General features: G+C 44.0%; 1 protein-coding gene across 6 annotated transcripts in view; it reads left to right on the top strand.

Moving 5' to 3' along the window:
• Positions 1–26,280, top strand: part of IGF1R (insulin like growth factor 1 receptor) — a 305,216-nt gene that overhangs the window by 214,267 nt on the left and 64,669 nt on the right. For all 6 annotated transcript variants that reach the window (XM_079912984.1, XM_079912983.1, XM_079912985.1 and 3 more), the window contains one exon: positions 24,347–24,659. In XM_079912984.1, coding sequence (XP_079769110.1) covers positions 24,347–24,659 — 313 coding nt within the window. The remainder of the gene's footprint in view (positions 1–24,346; positions 24,660–26,280) is intronic.

Below are 26,280 nucleotides of genomic sequence, written 5' to 3'. Positions count from 1 at the left end.
CTACTACCCAAAGCAATCTATAGATTCAATGCAATCCCTATCAAACTACCACTGGCATTTTTCACAGAACTAGAACAAAAAATTTCACAATTTGTATGGAAACACCCTCAGAATGGGAGAAAATATTTGCAAATGAAGCAACTGACAAAGGATTAATCTCCAAAATTTGCAAGTAGCTCATGCAGCTCAATAACAAAAAAACAAACAACCCAATCCAAAAATAGGCAGAAGACCTAAAGAAGATATACAGATTGCCAACAAACACATGAAAGAATGCTCAACATCATTAATCATTAGAGAAATGCAAATCAAAACTACAATGAGATATCATCTCACACCAGTCAGAATGGCCATCATCAAAAAATCTAGAAACAATAAATACTGGAGAGGGTGTGGAGAAAAGGGAACACTCTTGCACTGCTGGTGGGAATATGAATTGGTACAGCCACTATGGAGAACAGTGTGGAGGTTCCTTAAAAAACTACAAATAGAACTACCATATGACCCAGCAATCCCACTACTGGGCATATACCCTGAGAAAACCATAATTCAAGAAGAGTCATGTACCAAAATGTTTGTTGCAGCTCTATTTACAATAGCCAGGACATGGAAGCAACCTAAGTGTCCATCATCGGATGAATGGATAGAGAAGATGTGGCACATATATACAATGGAATATTACTCAGCCATAAAAAGAAACAAAATTGAGTTATTTGTAGTGAGTTGGATGGACCTAGAGTCTGTCATACAGAGTGAAGTAAGTCAGAAAGAGAAAGACAAATACCGTATGCTAACAGATATATATGGAATCTAAGAAAAAAAAATGTCATGAAGAACCTAGGGGTAAGACGAGAATAAAGACACAGACCTACTAGAGAATGGACTTGAGGATATGGGGAGGGGGAAGGGTAAGCTGTGACAAAGTGCGAGAGAGGCATGGACATATATACCAAACGTAAGGTAGCTAGTGGGAAGCAGCCGCATAGCACAGGGAGATCCGCTCAGTGTTTGTGACTGCCTGGAGGGGTGGGATAGGGAGGGTGGGAGGGAGGGAGACTCAAGAGGGAAGAGATATGGGAACATATGTATATGTATAACTGATTCACTTTGTTATAAAGCAGAAAGTAACACACCATTGTAAAGCAATTATACTCCAATAAAGATGTAAATAAAAATAAATTAAAAAATAAATCTTTAAGGCACAAAACTGAGCTTCGTGTGGTCTTTGTGCTGAGCTGCTGGCATTGAGTACTTTTCTGCTTATCAGCATTGGCTCCCTGTCAAGTCACAGCCTCTTTGGTCCTCAGTCTCCTCATCAGTGAAATAATGCTGCTTCCTTTCTATGAGTTACGAGAGTGGGTTATGAGAATTATACTGGAAGGTGTGCTGTAGATACTGGTAGAAAGTAGGGACCGTGCAGTCAGGTCGCCTGGGTTGGAATTTCTACCTCTGCCTCTTTCAGGCTGTGTGACTCTAGGCAAGCTGCTCTCTACGTGCCTCAGGCTCTGTTTCGGAGGATAGGGAAGTAGCAGGCTGTCCCTTTCGAAGTTGTGGAGATTAAATAAGCAGTGTATGCCAGGCTCTTAGCACATTGAGCAGTGAGTGCCCCATAAATGGAAGTTGCCTCACTGTAATGATAAGAAACATTCATTTCTTCCCTCCCCACCTGGTACCTTCAGCTTTTACTTACATCAAGCCTTTGAGAGAGAGAGAGAGAATTGTTTTCATTAAAAATTTTTTAATCTGCCCAGAAGCAAGTGTGACCTGAAAGAAGGCTTGGTGTTACGGCAGATGATTTCTTTGGTCATTCTCAGGGAAAAACCAGCCGAGAAATAAACCAGGGGACTATGGTTCATTTTATTCCTCATTACCAAAAAATGGCTTCTCTGATTTTTGTCATTTTTTTCCCTTTTTAGGTGGGTGCAAGGAGAGTAGTTTTTCATATTACTCTTGTCATTATTGTTATTTATTTAATAACAATTCACTATCAAAACTTAGAAGAGTACTTACCCTGCAGGAAACTCTCTTCTGTTACTTATTTGCTTTCAATTTGTACTTTGTCTAATGCCCAAGAGAATTAGAATTTGAGGCAGATTTCAATTAAAGAAAAAAAAAACCTGGGGAGACCTGAATGGCTCAGTCAGCAAGCTACCCATAACACACCAGAAGGACAGTTCGTCTTCCTGGAATCTGGTTCCTCTGGGATTCTTGGCAACCAAGGCAAGAGAGGAAATACAATAAAATCTGTGTATGTATACACATATACCCCACCCAGTACACATATTGCGTATAAAATCCAAGGGCTTTGCTTTTGGAAAGTTTGCATAAGTAACAGTCCAGGTTTAAATTAGCACCTGACTCTACCTGTGTGTGAGGCCCTCTGGAAAGAGCTGTGAGGCAAATAAAGTTAAGGAATGGCATCCCTGCCCTCAGGGAGCTTGTAGTTGAGTAGGAAATGTGTGAGTATGTCATGAGTCATCCAACTAGTGTACCCTGAGCATCTGCTGTGAGCCAGGTTCTAGGCATGGCCCTGGGAACACAGTGATGCAAAAACAGAATTCCCACCCTGGGGGTGGGGGTGGCTGGGAGGGATAAATTGGGAGTTTGAGATTAATGTATACACACTACTATATATAAAATAGATAATCAACAAGGACCTACTGTATAGCACAGGGAACTCAGTATTCGGTAATAAATTATATGGGAAAAGAATCTGAAAAAGAATGGATATATGTATAACTGAATCACTTTGCTGTACCCCCGAAACTAACACAACATTTTAAATCAACTATATTCCAATACAAAATAAAAATTAAATTTAAAAAAAAAAGGATTCCCACCCTGGTGCAGTGTATACTGGTGGAAGAAAGAGAGAGTGGCATTAAACAAAAACTTAAGCTCGTTTTTTGAACTGTGGTAAAATGCATATAACAAAATTTACCACCTTAACCATTTTTAAGTGTACAGTTCAGCAGCATGAAGTACATTCACATTGTTGTGCACCCATGGCCAGTACCTATCTGCAGAACTCTTTTCATCTTGCACAACTAAAGCTCTGTATCCATTAAACAATAAGTCCCCATTTCTGCTTCCCTGTAGCCCCTAACCAAAAAAAAAGAGTCTTTGATTATAAATGTGGTCAGTGCTTTGAAGGAGATGAATAGGGTGCTGTGACGTAACATGATGGGGCAGCAGGAATGGTACCCACCCACGAGACGCTTTTTGGGGTGAAGACAGCCAGGCCCAGCACTGCAGGCTGGGGAGGCAGGTTGAGAGTAGGAAGAGCAGAAGCAGGGAGAAGGAACAGCCTGTATGAAGGCCCAGAGTCACCAAAGGGTCTGCCTTTTCCAAGAAAGAGAAAGGAGGCAGTGTGTTTAGAGCAGGGTCCAGGAGGGTGAAAGGTTTCAGTTTAGTGTGTCTGTGTGTTTTGGTGTATCTCTGTCATGATTTAGTAAAATCACCCCTACCTTGGCACGAAACTAAAATGAGCCGTGTGCAGCTTTTCTGTAACCTGGAGCCCAAACTCCCAGCTGCATCCCAGAACTCCAGGCAGCACTTGCACCAGGAAATCACAGAAATCCTTACTGAATGTACGAATGAGTGCATCTTCCTTGATACAGGCCAGAACAGGGAGATCTGAGAGGAGCAGGTGGTTGTCGTACTCCTGGCTTCCCCCTTTCCAGCACAGTGGCCTGGAGTGATGGGGTCAGGATGCAGGAATATCCCCGTGGCACTGGCACCCTGGATTATTTGTGTGAAGTAGGAACAGTGGGTTCTAGATAGGGAGGTGCAGGTGGCGTGAGAACTGGACAGTCTGACTGGTGCTCTGGCCAGCTGGCTGTCCTTCCCACCTCTACATGGATGAGCCAGCCTGGGATGCCTGTGCACAAAGCCAGTGATTTTTTTTTTTCAAACAGCCTGCACATGTTCTCAGTTGCAACTCAGAGGTCTAGCCTGAAGATCCTGGAAGAGATTCCTTTGACCTGGAAAATCGCAGCGGCAGATAGTTTTACTCAGCTTTCAAGCAAGCCTCCAAATGGTTCCTGTAGAACCCATAAATTTGAGGAACCTCAATAACTGACAGCAGAAACTAGTTGCAGAGCCCTTTTGAATAGTATTATTTAGCACTGCCCGTTTATTTGAGCATTGATGATGCTTGGTGGTGCCCTATCTCAAATTATTTCTCTCTTCCTCTCCCTCCTCCACCTTAGCCCAGCAATTAACAAGGGAGATGCTTCCTCACCTCTTTCTTTAGTGCTTGATCGGAGTTTTTTCCTTCCCACAGAGGAAGGAGCTTGTATTGATATATCTCTTTGCTACTCCCCGAGAGTCTTCATCTAACCTGGAGTAAAGTCAAATTAAGTTATTTTAGGAGCAGTTTGTGTTGGGAGTTTTTTTCTTTTTGAAGAGTCAAATGAAGTCTTTTGGAAAATAGAAAATTTCTTTTTCTTGTCTAAACAGAGCTCACTGCTTGATAAAAGTTTTTTGGTGTTTTTTTTTTTTTTGCGGTATGCGGGCCTCTCACTGTTGTGGCCTCTCCCGTTGCGGAGCACAGGCTATGGACGAGCAGGCTCAGCGGCCATAGCTCACGGGCCCAGCCACTCCGCGGCATGTGGGATCCTCCCGGACTGGGGCACAAACCCGTGTCCCCTGCATCGGCAGGCGGACTCCCAACCACTGCGCCACCAGGGAAGCCCCTTTTTTTTTATAAATTTATTTATTTTGGGCTGTGTTGGGTGTTTGTTGCAGCACGCGGGCTTTCTCTAGTTGCGGAGGGCGGGACTACCCTCCGTTGCAGTGCGTGGGCTTCTCATTGCAGTGGCTTCTCTCGTTGTGGAGCATGGGCTGTAGGCGCGTGGGCTTCTGTAGTTGTGGCACATGGGCTCAGTAGTTGTGGCGCACGGGCTCTAGAGCACAGGCTCAGTAGTTGTGGTGCACGGGCTTAGTTGCTCCGTGGCATGTGGGATCTTCCCAGACCAGGGCTCAAACCTGTGTCCCCTGCATTGGCAGGCGGATTCTCAACCACTGCGCCACCAGGGAAGCCCCCGCTTGATAAAAGTTGAAGGTTTAACTTCCATGCTTGTGAAAGCCTTCTTGGCAGATTTAAGAAATTTTTATCTGCCCATGGCTCTCAGCAAACCTCCTCACCCTACCCACCCCTCGCCGACCTGCATCTTGAGGACCCTTTAAAACAGTAACTGAAGCTACGGTGAACCCTCAAACAATGTTGTCTTGGGTAAGTCACTATCTACCTTGTGCTGGATGAAGATTATTTTGGAGCAAACGGATTTAAGAACAGCACTAAATTGGAATGCTAATAAGATAATCTGAAATTTATAATATTTTAATTTGTTTGAGCAGAGATGAAATTTGAAGTATTTTAGAATCCTGTCTCTTGGTTTTCTTTTCTTTTTCTTTCTTAGCCACATAACTCTCCCTCTGAAACAAAATCTTGTGTTATCCCTAATATCTGAAACTGATCAGAGACATGGCTCTTGGTCTCTCTCTCTGCCCTTGCCGGTGTATCACAGTCCATAAGTCACCTCCAGGAGATCAGATAGAGACCAGTGGGTCAGTCACAGCGTGAGACCATTTATCTCTCGTACCCCATGCACACATGAGCTGAGCAGGCAGATGGTTGGCAGAGCCAGAGCTAGAACCCTAGGACCTTAAAATCTAGTCTAGGGATCAAATAGTTGTGGCTAATATTTACAGAGGACCTATGACGTACTAAGAAAAATACTCAATACAGTTGTGTGGTTTACCACATTTAATCTTGCACCCATCGCACAAGGTGGTATTATTTGTCTTAGATGTATACTGAGGAAACTCCCTTTGTCATGCAGGAGCCAATAAATGACAAAGCTGGGATATAAACTGACTTCTAACCCCATCGTCCACGTTCTTCTCTAATCTGAACACCACTTGCTCTCCGTGCCATGTCTCCAAAACAGGGTGAACATCTCACAATCTGCATCTCACAGTTTTAAACACTGGCTCTCCCTAAAACCAGTTTGTTGAAAAAGGAGGTAGACAGATAGACATGCCTTCGGCCCTTAAAAATGTGGCCAACCTGGCAATGAATGGGCATAGGCTGTTGCTAAATTTTTGCTTTAAATTTTGTCAGCATAGCTTCTTGGCTGGTAGTTTTGTTTGCTTTGTAATATATTTTTGACACGATTTATGTACAGAGAAATGCTACCACATGCCATCGTGTTGCTCCACCTTGAGGGCAAACCGAGGGTGTCCTGGGGCCACATCAGGGGATATGCGCCCAGACCTGGAAACTGCCCACTGGCAGGGATTGGGGTAAATGACAATGTTCAAGGGCTGGTGGACTTTATACACAGAATCTCTCACAAACATGTAGTGACATGTGTTCATCTATAAACTGAGACACATTGAAGTTTTCTCACTTTTTCCTGTTCTTTCTGTTTCTTCATTTTCATTGATACTTCTTTCAAGTATCAAAATATAAGTTTAGGACCAAGTTAAAGATTTATCTTAGGCAGATTTATATTCTTGATGTCTATCATTGTCCAGTATAAAGATATAGGAAAGAAGCCCCAGATAAAGGAAATAGGATCACTGGCTGCTTTCTCCTGGCTGCTTTAGATGTATGCTAATTTGCAGATTGTTTGTATTAATCAAAAAGCAAAACATGCCCCTTAGGAAGGGGCAGAGCCACGTGGCCGCTGCACCTCTGCTCCCATATGTGCCGTGAGACTTGAAAGCCAGCCAGGATTTGAAAGTATTGGATTGGGATAATGTTATTTTTAAAAAAACACCTGGCTAATTTAATATGAAGTGTTTACACTTCACTTTTCTGTCAGTGGGTTTTCTATGTAGGTGGTGGAAGATTTCCTGTTAAGTTTTGTAAGTTCCAGGGGAGGAGAGTTGCATGTGTGCCCTCTGTGGTCACAGTGACATGAAGGGGATTTCTTAATCCACTGTCATTACCGCGGGCGTAGGTGGATATGGGCTATTGCAGAAGGCGTCCTTTCAACCCCTAGACTGTTGCAAGTTCACAGGTATGTTAATGAAAATTTTTGGAATGGCCTTTTTAGGAATTCCAAATACTGAGTCTTGAAGAAAGATCGTCTTTCCCCCCTGAATGTGTGCTCCGGTTGGAATTGCTGTCTACAGTACCTCGTGGGTGAAACGGATATTTCGAGCATGACTGAGCTTATTAAGAGCCTGAGGCACTTCCTTTACCAGGGGTTTAGAAATTTCAAAGGATGGGGGTTGGGGAGAGAGGAGTTATGAGCATGTGATGTAGAGCTGGCAGGAGGATGGAAGCAACAGGTTCAAAATTTATCTTCTGTGCTCCTGCAGGGCTCTGGTGTGGGCTGAGGTTGGGAATTCAGGAAGATAAGGTCTTACCATCTGTGGAGCAAGAGAAAGTGGATTTGGGGGAAAGTTTAGATGTTTTTGTTTAGGTGGGGGTGGGGGGAGTGCAGGGTGGAGTGAAAATACATTTAATAGGCTTTACTTAGACTGGGAGAGGTATGTTTGTGCAGTGGGAGACATGTGCAATTACGAGGAAAGTACCTGAATAGGCAGTTTCAGAACTGGAAAATGAGGAACAAATCTACTTCAACATTTCTGGTAGTATCGAAGGGGATTTGTGGGTAGATTATGGCAAGGGATCCTGTGCTTTTAAGGTTGAGGGATGCTCCTCTTTTCTGCGGAGTGTGTGTGTTCGGTTGTGGGGCGGGGGGAGGGGAATATCACATCACAGGGAGACTGGAGCCCTGGGTTTGGAGTTCTGGGACCCAGGTACTGGCATCAGTTCTTTGGGCTGAAGCCAAATGAAGCCTGAGACATTGATCTGTGCTCCAAATTCTTGGGCTGCTTTCAGCTCCAGCAAACGATGATGACTCCTTCCTTTGGGCGTTCGTCTCTTTTCAAAGATGCTCCCAGCTCAGTTGGGAAGCAAAACAAAGTCCTGAGGCACAGACTGGGAGTGGGGTGTGAGCCTTAAGTGAGGGGTCCTCCTGGGTGAATGGGAAACTGAGAGGTCTTTGCCTTCCTCCAAGCCATCCACTTAATAAGCAGTGCACAGAGCCTGGCTCAGGCCTCGATGAACAAACGCTGACTTCAGTCTTTACCCTGGGTTTCAGGTCACTCCGATTGTTTGCAAAACATGTTCTTTTTTTGTCACTTGCCAGCACTTGTTCTCTCTGTGAGTAAAACACAAACGTCCTGAGGGATGTCGTGCGCCAGTTTGCAGCCAGGGCCGCGCGGCTTCCGCACCCTGGCGTGCCAGGCCCTCTGTTTGGGGATGAGGATGCACCGGGAACTCGGGAGCCAACGGTTGTTTTGACATGAAGTTCGAAGAAGTTGCTACAGAGCTTATTCCTCTGACGGAAATAACAGATAACTCTTTAACATTTTCAGATCTGTTTTCAGTTTTTTCAAGTCCAGGATTTTGGGTAAGATTTTGGAAGAAGAGATTTATGCTTGAGATCCTTCCTTTTTTTTTTTAAGTGACTTGGCCAGTTTGGGGTTTTACAGTATTTAGAGAAAGGGTTAAGAAGTTTTCTTGGGGAAGCAGAGTCCTGTGTTCTGAAAGTTGCTGCCTGCTGACCCCTCCGACAACAGGCAAACCTTGCACACTCCGGTGGTGTGCCAAGCATGTGCGTCACAGGCACACTCATTGGAGCTTGGTGCAGTTGGACCCCTTTATGTTTATGGACGTTTTGTGCAAATTGCTTCAGTCTTCAAGCCAAGGGCAGAATGAAAGAATGATCCTCAGACGTAGTTTCCAAGTTTTGGGCCTCATTTATGTTTTGCATTGTAGAGCTGCCCTGCTTGTTTTTTTAAAATAAAGTTAGCCCTGAGTGTTAAGTTCTTTTATCTTTCAAAGCAGATTCTTTTGAACCCTGAAAATCAGCCTATAGGATACAACAGATAATGTTCAGGAGGCAATTAAAAGATGAAGATGTGGGATGGGGGAAATGTTGCTCAAGCAGGAAGGGGAGACAGAGCCACCCACCTCCCAGCACAAGCCAGGCTTGCTGTACATCATCTCCTTCAGCCCGGCCCTTGGTGGTCAGGTCGCTTGCCATGACTTCAGGGCGAATGAGTGGCAGTGTCTGAAGGGAAAGCCCTGAAATTTCCACACAGCGTTTCAGAGCTCACAGTAAGCTCTGTCATGTTTTGCTTCACGTTTCAGCTTTCTTAGAGCCCTGAGTGGTGTTGGCTGGGCCTACAGCAATACAATTCACTTTATAATCTGGTTAATGCTCTGGAAAAAAACAAATACCTAAGATCAGAAATGATACTAGATATATATTTTTTAACATCTTTATTGGAGTATAATTGCTTTACAATGTTGTGTTAGTTTCTGCTGTACAACAAAGTGAATCAGCAATATGTATACATATATCCCCATATCCCCTCCCTCCTACGTCTCCCTCCCACCCCCCACATCCCACCCCTCTAGATGGTCACAAAGCACCAAGCTGATCCCCCTGTGCTATGCGGCTGCTTCCCACTAGCTATCTGTTTTACATTTGGTAGTATATATAAGTCCATGCCACTCTCTCACTTCGTCCAGCTTACCCTTCCCCCTCCTTGTGTCCTCAAGTCCATTCTCTACGTCTGCATCTTTATTCCTGTCCCGCCTCTAGGTTCTTCAGAACTTTTTTTTTTAGATTCCATACATATGTGTTAGCATACGGTATTTGTTTTTCTCTTTCTGACTTACTTCACTCTGTATGACAGACGCTAGGTCCATCCACCTCACTACAAATAACTCAATTTCGTTTCTTTTTATGGCTGAGTAATATTCCATTGTAAATATGTGCCACATCTTCTTTATCCATTCATCTGTCGATGGACACTTAGGTTGGTTCCATGTCCTGGCTATTGTAAATAGAGCTGCAATGAACGTTGTGGTACATGACTCTTTGAATTATGGTTTTCTCAGGGTATATGCCCAGTAGTGGGATTGCTGGGTCATATGGTGGTTCTATTTGTAGTTTTTTAAGGAACCTCCATACTGTTCTCCATAGTGGCTATATCAATTTACATTCTCACCAGCAGTGCAAGAGGGTTCCCTTTTCTCCACACCCTCTCCCGCATTTATTGTTTGTAGATTTTTTGATGATGACCATTCTGACTGCTGTGAGCTGATACCTAATTGTAGTTTTGATTTGCATTTCTCTAATGATTAGTGATGTTGAGCATCCTTTCATGTGTTTGTTGGCAATCTGTGTGTCTTCTTTGGAGAAATATCTATTTAGGTCTTCTGCCCATTTTTGGATTGGGCTGTTTGTTTTTTTGATATTGAGCTGCATGAGCTGCTTGTATATTTTGGAGATTAATCCTTTGTCAGTTGCTTCATTTGCAAATATTTTCTCTCATTCTGAGGGTTGTCTTTGATACTAGATATTTTATGGTTCAGAGAGCAAATAAAAATTCACTCTCAGATGTTTTTTCGTTAATTGGAACAGGCAGAAGGTACCTACCTGTGAGCCCAACTCTAGTGGGCTGAAATACTGAAATACTCTTTCAACTAGCATTTTACGCAGGAGATACCTGTGTTGGCACTTAAGTTGAACTCAGTTTTACCTGTTATTTACAAAAAAGACCAAAAACCAAAAAATTCAACTCTTAGGGTTTAAAAACTGGGGAGGAGTCTTAAACTTTGGACTCCTTCAGTCACCCTTTCTGAAGTATTGAATCCAGGTTTTTCTTGGTTGAAATGGAGGAAACGATAGATTCCAACATGATTGATTGTCAAGATGGAATTTTAGCACTTTGCATGCACTCTGGCAAGGTTCATAACATATTTATCAAATGTGCTGCCTCCACCACCCACAAAATAAAAACTAAACAAAATATAAATACAAACCAACAGAATTCTGTGAGAACAGCAAGTTTTGTTTTGTACTATTTAATAGTAATCTTTGCAAGGACATTGCAACATTTTACATTTGTGTGCTTTTCCGAGGCACTTTGGAATCCTGAAATAGATTAAATGTAAGTTCCGTGAATTTGGGGGTGTAGGTGTTCTGTGGTCCAGTTATCCAAAAACTGATTCTCATAAGGTTCGTGTGGTAATTCTGTAAACCAGAATGTACGATTATCTGGGATACCCTGTTCCCCCTTCTCTCCCTATGACAGAGTCTACTATACTTTGAAAGTCTAGTGGATCTTTTGTGGTTTCTCCACAGTAGTAAAAATAATTTAACTTCAGGAAATGGGGCCAGCAATCAGATTAGATAACAGAAAAGAATAATGTGGCATTCTAGCATAGCATATACTCTGAAATATATGTTTACAAGTCCAAAAGTGTGCCATCAGGAAGTAACAAGATCAAAGGAAAAACAACCAGAGAGGCTGGAGGGTAATAAATCACTCCAAGGTTGTGATCTGTAGTGGTTGCTATTCATGCTCCTTGGGTAGATTTAATTACAGAAGGAGGTGGGGGAGGGCTGGGCAGGCATTTTTCTCTCTAGTCACCTAAAAAAATTTTGCAAGGCACAATACTATGTTTAAAAAGCATAGACATCTTTAAGGGCTCAAACAAATTTAAATATATGGTCAAAACTTAAGCTCCCAAGAAGAAAATGGACCAAAGACATTAAGAGACAGTTCATTCAAGAGGTACTGCAATGGCAGGGAAATGGCAGCCGGGGGGCGGGAATCCAGGTGACCCAAGGGACCCAACTTTACTAGCAGCCACAGAACTGAGATGAGATACCTATTTCCCCTTCTGACATTAAGAAAGAAAGAAAAAAATGCGATCAGGGGCCATTTTCTCCTCTTTTTACGAAGGTGTACCCCCATAGAGGCTGTAGCAAAGAAAGTACTATGGTCTCCAGAAGCTTTTTTTTTTAAAGAGGTTTCTGAAGGGGCTTTGCAAAATTGTGAGGTCATTGGCCAGGTGTGTATCCTCCCAAGGAGGCAGCTTTGGAGGAGTTTGTTCAACACTTATGAAGAGGCTGCACCACAGTTCATCTCCGTGTACAGGTGTGCATGTACAAATCTAGATTCCGCACATACTGTAAAAATCCGCCACTGTAGAGAGCTCATTCTTTTATCACTGTCTCCTGATAAATGGTTCTGTTGTTTTCGACAAAATTTTATCCATAACATTGCTGGTTTCTAAATCATAGTTTCCCTGCGAGTGGCTGCCTTCATTTGATTCATTTAAATTATGTTGACATAAATATTTATGTATGTGGAAAGGGGCTTTTGCATGTGTTGTTGAAGCATTGCACCTTTTGGACTAACAATATCTACCAAAATAAATAGGCAGAAGGGAAGTGTGTAGCCACAGCCATATAGCATGGAGCTCCTCACGGCCGTGTGTGGTAGGCAGACTATCAGTAGCAATGATACTGGTCAACACCAGCAAGGCGTGTAATTGCCCAGAAATGGGCCCTAACACCGGTTTTAAGAGATGCAGCCGAAACCACAAAGCTGGAGGCCTCTCCCTCTGAGCTTGGTCTCCACTTGGATGAAACAGCCCCCAATTTGTCCCTACGGGACACAGGCCTGCCTTGTTTGGAAATCAGCAAAGTTTAGGAGCCCACAATACCTCTCATAACTCTGTGTACAGTAACAGAGAGTGGAAATAGGGCTGTGAGCATGAACAAGCAGACAAGTTATAAATATAGAATACTCTCTCAATTCCTCTTCAGTTAGTCATGAAGGGACAGTGTGAGTTTTATAAACTTATAAGGAATATACAAACAGTTCCAAATTTAAAATAACTTGGAGTAATTTTTAAGTGTGTGAAAAGAATATTTTTTCCACCCTGTCCATTTAAGCATCTTTGACAGCCAGTAGTAAGTGATTGCTGTCCTTATGTGCTCGTGCCCAGTGGTCACAGAACTGGGGAAGAGTTTCAGAAGAATCATCCATTGTGCGGTGATGTCTCTCTTCTTCTTTTTTGAGAAAGACTCAAAAAAAGGTGAAGGAGGGGATGTGAGTTTTGTGTGAGAGACACTCTGTGTGCTCCTACGTGGAGAAGCGAGCACAGCTCCCAGAGCAGGGGTAGGTCCTGCCTGGACACCCAGAGTGCCCCCCACCCTCTTTCTTTGATTTTCCTCCCATTAGAAGTCTGTATTTCTAAAAATTTTGTATAGGCTTTGAATATGAGATTAGAAGAAAGAAACTCATTGATTTTAAAGTACATTAGGGTGGTTTGATTTTCTAAAAAGAATATTCTGTTTTATAAACATAAAAGGAGTGGGAAGTCAGGTCCTCCCTCCCCTCTTAATATCTGACTTTATTCCTTTCCTTTTCCCTCACCCCCATCTACGGAGGCCCTTCTGTGATGCAGCATCAACTTCATTTGCCAGGCCTTTCTATAGAGCTTAAGATCATTAGAATATTTCATACTCCATCAGGCATAGCAGGTAGGAGGGTCACCGACTTGGGGAACCTTCCTCCACAGACTAGGTGGCTTTTCCTCTTTTTGCCTAGTACCAGAGGATGACACAATTTAGTCAGTTTGACGGGTTCAAGGCTTTCTTCCTTTAAAATAAATCCAGACCGTGAATAGATTTGGGAGTCCAAATGGGCCTTTGCATCAACTTCTGACTGATGTGCCTGTGATTTTGTCACTACACGTGAATAGAAGGACTTCAGGGCTAATGTGGCCACTTGTGGAACATGAAAGTCTAAATTTATGGAAGAAAATACAGGGGAATGAAGTACTGACACATGCCACAACATGGATGAACCTTGAAAACGTTATGCCAAGTGAAAGAAGCCAGGTATAAAGGGGCACGTTGTGTATGATTCGATTTGTATGAAGTGTTCAGAAGAGGCAAATCTGTAGAGACAGAAAGTAGATTACTGATTGCCTGGGGCTGAGAGGGGAAGGGGCGTGAGGGAAGTGGCTAATGGGTAAACAGTTTCTCTTTGGGGTGATGTTCGCACAACTTGGTGAATATGTTAAAAGCCTTCAATTTGTACACTTTAAATGGGTGAAATTGTGTATGAGTTATATCTCAGTAAAGCTGCTATAAAAATTGTGAAGGAAGAAAAAAATCACAACACCCACAGTAGCCAAAACCAGCAGCTTAGCCAAAGGAAGTTTCCCGGACTGCCCTCTGCTTTTCACTTCGTTTTTGGTGTTAATTGTAATCCTGCATTGAGTCTTTGCATTGATGGCTGCTCTTTCTTTACTCTTACTAATTAGCTATTGACGTTTTAATTTAATAATGGTGTCCTGTATAACTTTCCTCCTGGTTTCCTAGGTGCCTTTTCTCTTTTTCTTCTGTTTTCTCAATAGTCTGCCCAGCACTGCTTATTAGATCCTGGAGACTTCAGTGACCCAATGGGTACTTTCTGTAGGCGATCATTTCTTTTGCTCATTAATGAAATCTTCACAGATGCCTTTAGTAGCCAGTATGAAACGTTTTCCCAAACGTCGTAGCTTATCTCGTGCACCTTGTATACAAGTCAGTAGGGATCTACTTGGAACTTGGCTATTTCTGTGAGCCTAGATTATATTTGTTTATGTGCCGAACCAAGGGGAAGGCACAGAACTGTTTTTTCTTCTCCTTCATGACCAAGGTTGCAGTCTTGCTGAGACATAGGAATTGGTGAAGAGAATGAACTCTGGTTTATCTAATCTCATGAGTAAGACTTGTTTGGGTGAAAAGGGTTCTGTGGGTCATTGAGTCTCCCTGGGTCTGGCTGTTCTGGCTCCTGATAGCACAGTCACTTATATATAGTTGCCTTTGCCCCACAGAATGCACCCTAAGTGTCTTTCACGACACGAGCTGCTGCTTCACTATTGCAACTAAGCGGTGACCGTTGCTGATAAACTCGACAGGGCCCAGCGTTGCTGGAAGAATGTCCTTGAGGGTTCTGTTTGCTGTAACTCAATAAATAAAGAAAGTTTAGTGGGCACATGCGATCTCCTTAATATCACCTTGACGCTTTACCCTTTTCAAGAGCATGTTTTGTGAGTTTTGTCCTTCCTCCAGACTAAGTGGTTCACCTCAGAGAGAAGAAAAGGATGTTATTTTTTCCTGATGGATGCAGGCTTACAGAGAAAAGTGGCATGAGAAGAACTCCCTAGCCCTTTGCTTTTGGGCAGCAGAGCCTGGCTAAAACATCATGCCACCATGGAGCAGAGCAGGGGAAGAGCCTGTGACCCAGTCAGATAGAGCTGGGTTTGAAGCCCAGGTTTATAGCTTAACAGTTATTCACTTGAACAATTAATAGCCCTGGACAGTTACTAAATCTCTGTGCCTCCATGTAGGCATCTACAAATGAGGATAATGATACTGACCCCATATAATTGTTAACATTAAGTTAAACAATAGGTATAAGATTGAGTCCTGTATTTAGACTCAAATTGCATTCAAGGAGAGACTCCAGCAGTTATTGTGAAAGGAGGACAGGAATGTTAGGTGATTAGAAGGTCTGAATGAGCTAGCTCAGTGTGACAGTGGGAGTTATCTCGAAGGTCATACAGAGAGCCCCTGAGTGTGCTGCCTTGGTCATGGAAGACCGCCACTGGTCTCAGTGTCCTCGTATTCCACACTGTGGAGACTGCTTCTGCAGTGTTAGGGTAGATTGGGGACAGGTAGGGAGCAGTGATGTTCATATATGTTGCATGAGCTGTGGCTTGAGTATTGCCTTCAGAAGGAGGCAGGGATCACCGTCTTGGAATTTTGAGTCTGAGCAGTTGGAAGTCTGACATGTGCAAGAAACCATCCACCTCCCCTGAGTATCAGACACCTGAACGAGGCCAGGGGAGAGCACCATTCTGGGTGGGGGTAAGGAGGAACTTGGTCAAGATGGGTGCCATGCGGCAGTAGCACTTTCTCTAAGAGAAAGAGCTCCCTTCAGCATTGCTTTAAGGCTTACCTAGGTTTTTGAAGAGCAGCACCTCAGACAGGCATGGGATGATGACCTCTTAACTTCCTTTCAACTCTGAGGATCCAGGGTTCGACGAAAGGCAGAACATGGCTGCAGAAGTCCTGGTTGCATTTGAACCGGGGCAGATCTAAGGGCCCTGGGAGCTTCTTGCAAGAGGATCTCTGCTCCTGCAAGTTCTGAAGTGTCCCTGCCACCCCACAGCCCCTCGAAAGAATGTGAAGGTTGGAGAAGACAGGTGATGGGAGGCGAGTGATGCGGAGGGAAAGTATGTCATTCTTGCCCCCTCTCCGTACCCAGTATTGCAGAAAGTCCATCTGCTGACACATTCTTGTGTCAGGACCCTTCCTCTTAGGAAGGAAGCTGACTCAAAACTGAGTCTTGGAAACACCTTCAAAGATCACAAGGAGGAACTCGTCCATACACTCTAGTCTTGGGAGAAAATGAGCGCTTTCAGGCTCACTACATTAATAGGTTCAGGAACCGTGGCACCCCTTTTGCTAACCAGCCTCTCCAGGCTCACCGAGAGCTCTGTTCTGGGACCTTTCTGTGTGCCCCAGGTGCCTTCCCCAAACTCTGTTGCTGGCGCTAACCCTTTCTGCTTCAAACAGAGAAACTGGAGTATCTTCAGGTTCTAACCATTACATTGTCTCTTAGTCTGGCCACTACTGTGGTATTAATAGAATGTTTTCTCCTACACAGGAGGTGGTTTCTTTTGACTTTGAAAAGAGAAATGTTGTTGCAGATGCAACTTTCCTTTCTGAATGTTTAAGACACCAGGGTTACCACTAAATTCAACTTAATGGCTATAGTTTTCCAGGCAGAAGCCAGTTGAAGTTGTTGGAAACTCCACCTGGGATTTCTAGGCAGTGGTCCTCTGGAGTTTTACAGTAGCAGTTTCTCAAGATGTCAAGAAACTTGAAAGATTCTTCTTGTCTCCTTTTTGAGAAAATTGTGCTTTACTCATTATATATATGTACGTTTTATAAATATATATACACATTCATACGTATGTGTGTGAGTGGAGCTCACACACAGTTGTGCCAGGTTTATTTTCGATTTATTTCATGGGTCTAAGCATTTTCGTGTAAGCTTGCTTTTCCATCCTAGCTGACGTATTTAGAGAACTACAGAATAATACACTGGGGTGAAATGTAGCTTCTCCCTGAGCCTGAGAAGCCTTGCTGCTCCTCACCTGTCTGCCCCTTTGATGGGTGTCTCCGCTTGGAGTGATGGGTCGGGAGGAATGTGTGTGCATGAGGTCAAAAGGCAGGAGAGATCGAAGATTATTTCACAGGATGAAAGGCCATGGGCTCCCTGGCCTGAGGTGGGTTTTCCCTGACCTCTCTGCAGTCCATCATGGCTCCTGGAGATGGGATACCCTTTCTGTCCAACTGGAACATCCAACCAAGGTGGTTCACCCACCTTCTTTGCAGAAAGGACCAGCGTGGAGCTCCAAAAGCAGCAGGGCCTGCAGGCTTCAGAAGCAGCCCTGAAGGCGAGGGTCTCTTTCAGCACTGGTTGATTTGATGATCAAAGAGAAAGCAGTGGGGCCCAACCTCCTCTTTAAGTCCTTGCTCTGATGTTTGTGTGACTTATAAGAAGAATTCCATAAATATATTATTATCATTACTTAAACCTGAACTTTGTCAAGGAGGGTGGCAGAGAGGGGTAGCAACATGGGACCCAGAATTCATAGGTGAATATATGGAAATCCACTTGTGTGGGTTATTTTAAAAGAGTGGAGGTATATGAAAGGAGCAGGGACTCTAGTGGGTGCTGCGGGGCCCCCATGGGTGGTGGTAGCCTGGGGATTCTGTCCTGGGTCCTGTTGGCACTCCTCAGATGTCCCTCCCTCCCGGACTCCTCTGCATCTGTCTGCTGACCACGCCCCATGATGTTACATCCATGCAGCCGCATGCCAGGCATTTCCATCTGGACGTGTGCAGAAAACAACACATCCCGAACAGAACCAATCTCTCTCTACCCCTGCTGGGGGGGGAAAAAAACGTAATTCACCACATTAATCTGCCTGCTTTTCCCCATCTGTGCTGCTGCCCCCTTAGTCTGGGCCGCTGTCAGTGCTCGCAGAGATGGCGACCGTGGCCCTGCGGGTCATCGTTCCATTCTCTTTTCCACTTAGCAGCCAGAGTGAGCCTTCTAAAATGCATATCTACTCATGTGACTCCCTGTTTAAAATCCTCAGACAGCATCTCTTTTCTCTTAAGAATGTGCCAAACTCCTATCTTGTGGCTCTCTGCCTCCGTCTACCCATCTTTCCTCCCAATCTCCCCCACCCACCCAGGTCCCAAAGCCTGGGTCCTGCAGTCATGCCGAGTCTGGTTCTCTGACCCTCGCTCCCCATCAGCCCTGCCATCACCCCCATGCACCTGCTAGCTCCTACTGGCCTTTCAAGCCAGGTTCTGGTGCTCCCTTCCCCTGGGAAGCCCTCCTTACTGGCCCTTTGCTTGCCCCTCATATTCCCACTGCTCGTCCTCAGGGGCTGGGCTGTCTCACCTGCTGAGCCTGCAGAACTGGGCCTAGGACCTGGCTGATGTATTTAATAGTCAAAGGAGCCTTTCTCATCCTTAGCTGTGGCTCAGTGCTCTCTGGAGGAGAATGCCGACAGCTTTGGGTAGATTTCTGGCTGTGCTTGGGGGGTGGGGGGCTGCTGTGAGTTCAGTTGACCCAGCTGGGGTTTCCCTCCCCTCTCCTCCCCCACACCCCACAGTGTCTGATGGAATCAGTTTCTCTCCTGGCTGGGCAAGAAAACCACAAAATCTCTCTGGACCACATGTCTCTCTGATGTACTTGGGAAGTCAAAGTGTGCTTTCCTGGAGTTAGCAGCAGTTCACCTTAATGCATAGTGATGCCTGTCTCTTAGGAAAGTCACCCTCTTTTTATATGGAACAGTGGTGTGTCCCTTAGCGTACCCGGAAATACCTGAGAGGACCCTATACCAGTCTGTATTTTGATTCAGAAACTTGACCTTATTTCAACATCCATGAACTGGTTCTATCCTTTAGAAATTATTTGGGATGTGTAAAATACATAGCTAGTGGGAAGCAGCCGCATAGCACAGGGAGGTCAGCTTGGTGCTTTGTGACCACCTAGAGGGGTGGGGGGGGGGAGGGAGACTCAAGAGGGTGGAGATATGGGGATATATGTATACGTATAGCTGATTCACTTTGTTATACAGCAGAAACTAACACAACAATGTAAAGCAATTGTACTCCAATAAAGATGTTTAAAAATAAAAAAGAAATTATTTGGTATAGAATGTTTGTGTTTTTTGAAGTTGTATGGCTAAGTGGCCCCTTTTCCATTTTTGTTCCCTGTGAAGAGGATGAGTTCTCCATCTTCTCTTCCAAAATATGCTTTTAAAAATAGTTTCTCTGAGGTAAAGATTGTTAAAGGGCTTATTGGCAAGTACAGAAAGAAAGGTTTTTAAAATCCCTAGAAAGAATTTAATAAATATAAGGACTCAGGGAAGGAGGAAGAGAGTTAAAGGTTGATGTATGTGACTTTTTTTGCTGTCCCCCAAAATGAAGAAAATGAGCTTTTAAATGCAGTGCCTCATTTTTATGGGATTGTGACCCTGAACGAATCCTTTTAGTGTAGATGTGGGACCTGTGTTAGCTTTTCCAACAGTTTACATAGGCGTTTGTTGTTATTGTTGGTCATTGTAAAAATTCCAATGAATAGAAAGATCTCATGGGCAAAATCAGTTTGCTTTCCCCGCTGTGTATTTGTTAATTTATAGCACCTTCCATTTTCCTTTTATTTTTAAAAAGTAGAAATGCCTTTCATCATGCTAGGTGTGCTCCTTATTCATGGAAGCCAGGGAAGAAGTTCCCTTCTTTTCTCCCTTAGCTCTGTAATTGGAAATTTGGTAACTGTACTAAATTTTAAGTTTTGGCACTCGTGTGAAGCAGCCATCCGTCTGCTGGCGAGACACACTGCCCGGGGCTTTTCAAGAAATCCCTTAATAGTCCTGAACACTAATAATATTTATATACATTGAGATGAGGCAAAATTTACAGCGGGCTTCTGGGGCTGGCTCCAGGACTCTCTAATCCTGAACTTCCGCCGGCTCCCCTGCCTCCCTCCCAGAGTCCTCTCAGGTGGTGCTGCAGCCAGGGGAACACTGGCTTCCATCCCTGGGGTTTGTCCTCCAGCAAATAGTCACCTTTCTCTCCCTCTCCCTATCACACCCCTTTTTTATTCCCCCAAAGCATTTGATACATGTTTGTGTACAGTTGCATCATGTGATGTAGAAGATTTGTGATCTTGATTTGTGATCCCTTTAAGAGGAATTGTTCCATCTTTAAAGAATAGGATTTTACCTAATTTAAGCTTAACTGAAATTCCTTCTGAAGTAGCTCCCATTACTGAAACAAAACCCTAATTCCCTAGCCTGTGTGCTGCTTGTTGCAAGAACTGACTGACGGTGCAATTCTAGTAATGCACCTCGGGAGGGGGCGGTGGGGGGGGCGGTTTGCAATGGACCACTGCCCAGAGATGCTGTTTCAGTGGAATGGGGAATGGAATGCAAAACATATCTACAGATACTTTGTCAGGGTTTTTTTTTTTCTTTCTACTGGAAATGCCCAACATTTATGTTTGAATCTAAGCAAGTGCACAGGGGCATTTTTCTATTCTTTTAAATGCTCTTAGTTTTTAATACTACATTAATAGCTTTTTAATATTGATGTCTGCTACTCGTCATTTTATATAGCATTTTATTTAAATTGTAAGCAAGGAAAGAAGGGTTTTACAAGTAAATATTGTCCCCGGTTAGTCTCTGATGATGATCGTAAGATTCTTAATCAATTTTCCTTCCTCCAAACACAAAGCCTGGTGGTGGCTGATGGCTGATGAGCAGCTCCGGGGACTTCAGTGCTCTGAATGGGGTGTGTGCTCAATCGGCAGGTTTGTGCTGTGACACCGTGAGCATGGTTTCTACAGCTAGTTTCACTTTAACTATGTGAACCTCACAGATGTATTATATAACATGAACTTTGTAGGGACAGCATAACATTTCTCCTCTGGCTTCATCCCTCTTCTTTTAGCTCTGCCCCCTCTGGTCATCATAACCCTCTGTGTTGCTGCCAGATGACCTTTCAAATATGAAAATTAGACCACATCGCTCTCCTGCCCAAAAGCTTTGTGATGCCCATTATCCACCAAAGAGCCTAAACCCCTCAGACAGGCCTACAATGCTTCTTTGAGCTGCCCCCCTCCTCTCTCCCAGCATCACCTGTTACGGGACCCCTGCCATCTTCACGAGCACCCAGTTCTCCCACCACAGAAACTCAGTTGCTTTTACACACATTTACATGTGATTTCATCTGTGTTATTCTTATCCTCCTCAGCTTTCAGCTTTCAGTTCCAGCCTCCACACCTCTGTGAAGCCTTCCCGGGAACCCAGGTGCCCTGGGCAGGCTGTACACCACTACACACTCCTGTTCTTACCTGGTGTATTGTCCATCTCTTAAGAACAGGGCCTGGCACACAGGTGCAGTGCACATTCAATAAATAGTTGCTAAGTGGATGATTAAATGAAGGATAGGCGGACTTAAGTTCTCTTGTTTTTAGTTTAAAAACTTGAACTTAAGGGTTTGCAATTTTATTGCTTCTTTAGATCTTGGACATTGAAGTTACTTCTGTAATGGATATATTTGAACTTAAATAGTCATTTAATCTATGTGATTATTAGATTAAGTGTGAGATTTGAGAGTAAAGTGTGTGTGGTGTGTGCGTGCATTTACTGCAAATACACTAAGCTTGTACATTCAAATTGGTGTTATCAACTTGAGGATGATCCCCTTGGTAGACTGTATATGTATCCCAACGTTTTAGGAGCTCCTCCAACAATGTACCTTTTTGGCGTGACTAGAGATCTTGACTCCTTGTAATCTGTTGGGTAGATTAGTTTGTGGAAACAGACAGAAGTCATTGAGAGGCAGTTCTGGTAAACAAAAATGACATAGACCAACAGGAACAGTCTTCTTCTTTGCTTATATTATACGTTGGCTCTGAAGACACTTAGTTGGGATTCATTCAGTTGCATCTAACGAATAGCAGGTGCTTAAACAAGACACAAGTTTATTTCTTATTCATGTAAAGAAATCTAGAGGTAAGCAGTCCAGGGTTAGCCTACTGGCTACACAGTCATGAAGGACCAAGTTCCTTTTATCATGCTCCACTGTTCTTTTTTTTTTTTAATAGATTTTAATGAGTTGTTTTATTTATTTATTTATTTATGGCTGCTTTGGGTCTTCATTGCTACGTGCAGGCTTTCTCTAGTTGCGGCAAGTGGGGGCTACTCTTTGTTGTGGTGCGTGGGCTTCTCATTGTGGTGGCTTCTCTTGTTGCAGAGCATGGGCTCTAGGCGCATGGGCTTCAGTAGTTGTGGTACGTGGGCTCAGTCGTTGTGGCTCGCGGGCTCAGTAGTTGTGGCGCACGGGCTTAGTTGCTCCACGGCATGTGGGATCTTCCTGGACCAGGGCTCGAACCCGTGTCCCCTGCATTGGCAGGCAGATTCTTAACCACTGCACCACCAGGGAAGACCCTCCACTGTTCTTTATGTGTCACCTCATGGCCCAAGATGGCTGCTTGAGCTTCAGGCATTACACCTGCATTCCAGCCAGCAATGAGGAGGAAAGATGTACCCCCTCTGCTTTAAGGACTCTTCTGGGAAGTTCCACCCCAAAAGTTTTCTAGCGTCTCACTGCCTAGAACTTAGGTCACTTCTAGCTACAAGAGAGGCTGGGAGATATAATATGTAACTGGGTGGCAAATGCCCGATTAAAAATCAAGGTTTTATTACCAAAATAGGTAAGAATAAATAATGGAAGGCCACCTATTTGTCTCAGCCAAAAATGATGATCAGATAAGAAACTTGCAAAATTATTTTAAGCCTGACAGTATCATGAGAATTTGTCTGTTTCTTCTGAGGTGATAGTATTCATTTGAATGTCCAGGTTCTGATACCTGTTTTTAAATGCACCTCTTCGCAGTAAAATAAGGTACTCCTCTATGCAGCTAGTGGATGTGTAAATTGGTACCAACTTCCCAGAGGACAGTTTGACCCAGCAAGGCTAACTCTGGAAATTGATTCTACTGAAATAATTAAGAATTCTCATGAAGATTGAGTGCTCATTGTACTAATAAAATGTTGGCAATAAATGAAATGTCTAATAGTAGGAGACTGATTATAACTTACGATACACTGTGTTATGGCATGCAACGCAGCTGTTAAATTATTGTCGAATTCACAGTACGTTATGCCAAAAAATGCTTTCAGAATGACTTGATCCTTTTTTATAGATATTTATATGTGCATGCACATGCGTAGGAAATGATCTGGGAGGGTCTCCATGGAGGTACTGATAAGATGACATTGTGATCAAGCGGACTAGATATTCTATGTATTTTCTTATCTATGATCTCTGATTTTTTCATCTTTTTTTATTATAAAGAAAATAATAGAATCTTCACTAAATAATGCATGTCAGAGTCAATAATATACATATTTAAATAATTTTCTGTTGTTTTCCAACTCAAGGAAAAAGTAGGAAGCATATAATGCAAACCAGATTTCATATTTTGTTGACTTACACTTTACTGGCTAGTAAGGCGAACAGCCCCTAGAGTGTGATCCTTACAGCATTGTTATGGAAATAAATGCCAGCTCATCTATTTGGGACAAAAACTGTGGATCTCTTGTTTTTAGACACTGCTTTCACTTAACTTTAGCATAGAGGGAGTCAGGGTAGATAGTTTATAATATCCTATGGTCCTCTGGGATCGAGACACTGCCCACCCACCCACTTTCTTATATTTGAGAATTACCATCAGACATGGGGACTTCTCTGTGATATATTAGGTTGAGATATCATTGCTTATTTGGGGTAAGACCTTTGATATGATACAGGCATGCACAAACTTTTATAAAGCTATTTTGTCAGCCTGAATGGTATCATCTTTAGCATATCCTAGTTTAACCATTTCAAAAATAAATGAGCATTTCTGCACACTAAGGCTTTTCAAGATATTTCAATAAGGAACATATGCAAAAATGCAGATTAAGTAGCACATATAATGCCTTCTAAGGTAATAATAAACTGTATTGTCCACATAGGGCTTCCACGGTGTCACGCATGCCACAGGTAACCTTTCAAGATGGGTATTATTACCCCATTCTGTAGATGAGAAGAGAGGATCAAGGTCAAAGATGGTAAGGACTCCTCCAAGACCAAACATAGTCAAGTAGGAGAGGCTAGATATTAAACCCTGCTCACCTGACTCCAAACGCAGAGTATTTGCTCCCTGCCTTAATGAAATTCTCAATATGTAATACTGTTGATTCACGTCCAATGCCCAGTGACGTTCCATTTGGGAATCGCGTTGTGGTTGATGGGTTGGATTGTGCCAGGTGGAGCGATCCGGCTCTCAGCCAGCCTCACACCCTGCCTGTCACCCACAGTGTGCCCGAGCACGTGCGGGAAGCGGGCGTGCACGGAGAACCACGAGTGCTGCCACCCCGAGTGCCTGGGCAGCTGCAGCGCGCCCGACAACGACACGGCCTGCGTGGCCTGCCGCCACTACTACTATGCCGGTGTCTGTGTGCCCAGCTGCCCGCCCAACACCTACCGCTTCGAGGGCTGGCGTTGTGTGGACCGTGACTTCTGCGCCAACATCCCCAATGCTGAGAGCAGCGATTCCGAGGGCTTCGTGATCCACGACGGCGAGTGCATGCAGGAGTGCCCGTCGGGCTTCATCCGCAACGGCAGCCAGAGGTCAGTGTTGGGGCCTGGGGGGCAGAAAGGTTGATGCTGCCAGTGGCTCCATCCGGGTGGGACCCTGGGGAGGTTAAGGGAGGGGGGCCACCGCAGAGGGCTGGTATAACTTCAGTTTATGATGACTGTAAGAGCAATGGGGAGTCTTTTTGGTTTGAAAGCCTACTGCCTGGCCGTTTGGAATTAAGTACCTGATTTGTGGGCTCAGGTCCCCGGAGGTCACTGACCCCCTGTGCACATGCAGGGCTGCCACCCTCAGCAGCAGGCCGGTGGGGGAGACTGTAGGTTGAGGTTTTCTCACCCTCGATGCTACTCAACACTAGACCAGTGAAGGCTTTGGGAGTGCGGGAAGGAAGACACGGCCAGCCCACCAGCATCCTTAAGGCAGTGAGCAGGCCTCAAAGTCTCTTAGCACTGGCTCCCGTCCTGCCTGAACTAGCTGCCACTAAGAGCAAGCAGTTTGTTCCATCAGCACCTCCTACACACACACGAACCCTTCACCCTCCCTCAGTTTTCTCTGTCTCTCTCATTTTGCTTCCTGAACATTGAGACTTCTCTTGGGAAGCAAAGAAGTTCCTTACGGCAAACAGCATCCCTCTCGTGCATGCCAACTGGACTTCTGTGAATTGGTTTTAAGTTTTTGAAAAAGCAATGCCAGAATTGTTACAAAATACAGGACTATAACCCTGGAAGCAAGAGAAGACTAGAGATTTGGGGATGCTGTTTCCTCCTCTGGAGCAGAGCAGAGAACTCTTAGGAGAGAGTAATTCTGTTGTAATGGACTAAATGCCTACTTCGTGATTAGCACCAGAGGATCCTTACGTTTCGAGGTTCTTCAAAATAAAACTATTCTACAAATATAAAATACCATTGGAAAAGGAAACATTCATTTTGAGTATAACGTGTAACTTCCCTTCTGTTTGCTGCCTTCTGTTTCTGCAAACCTCATCAAGCAAGTCTTGGTAAAGAGGAATCTGTTTCTGGTGTAATATTTGGAGATGTTGCTCCTTCCATAGGCTTAACTTCAAATCAAAGGTAAAGCTCACATTATTTCATAAAATGAAGTGTAGAGCTTTCTACCTGTCATCATTTCTGTAACGGTTATTATAGTAAAAGTTACTTTAAATACTTTAAAATGGTAAATGTGCCAGGGATGCCAGTGAACTGGAGAGTATACATATTCCACCCAAAATAAGTATGCCACATTTTACTCACATTTTATTGGCAGCCCTAGAACTTAAAAAGGCTTTGCCAGTACCCTGGGCAGTGCCTGGAACCCAGTTAAGGCTCAGCCACAGTTCCTCCCCAGGGGTGGGGGCCAAGATGAGGCAGCTGGTGCATGGCCTTGGGTCATAACTTCTTTGCCTTTCGGGTGTGTTTCCTGTGGTGTCTGGAGGCATTCAGTCATCTGCAGCTGCCAGAGTAGCGGGCAAAGTGGGATGTGCTGTGCACTGTGACAGTTTCTTCTACTGTAATTCATTTTTCAAAGAATTGAGCTGTTATTTTTCCTACCAGTGCTTACAGTCTGTTCAAAGCTACAGATCTCCCTTTTACACTTTAAAATAAAATGCCGTCAAGAACTAATAAATCCCCCTCTCAGCCTTTAAGGGCTATTTGACCC

This window comes from Stenella coeruleoalba (genome assembly GCF_951394435.1).
Source record: "Stenella coeruleoalba genome assembly, chromosome: 2".
NCBI classification, from domain to species: domain Eukaryota; kingdom Metazoa; phylum Chordata; class Mammalia; order Artiodactyla; family Delphinidae; genus Stenella; species Stenella coeruleoalba.
The sequence above is the reverse complement of the archived record's forward strand: the minus strand, read 5'-3'. Positions and strand labels throughout refer to the sequence as shown.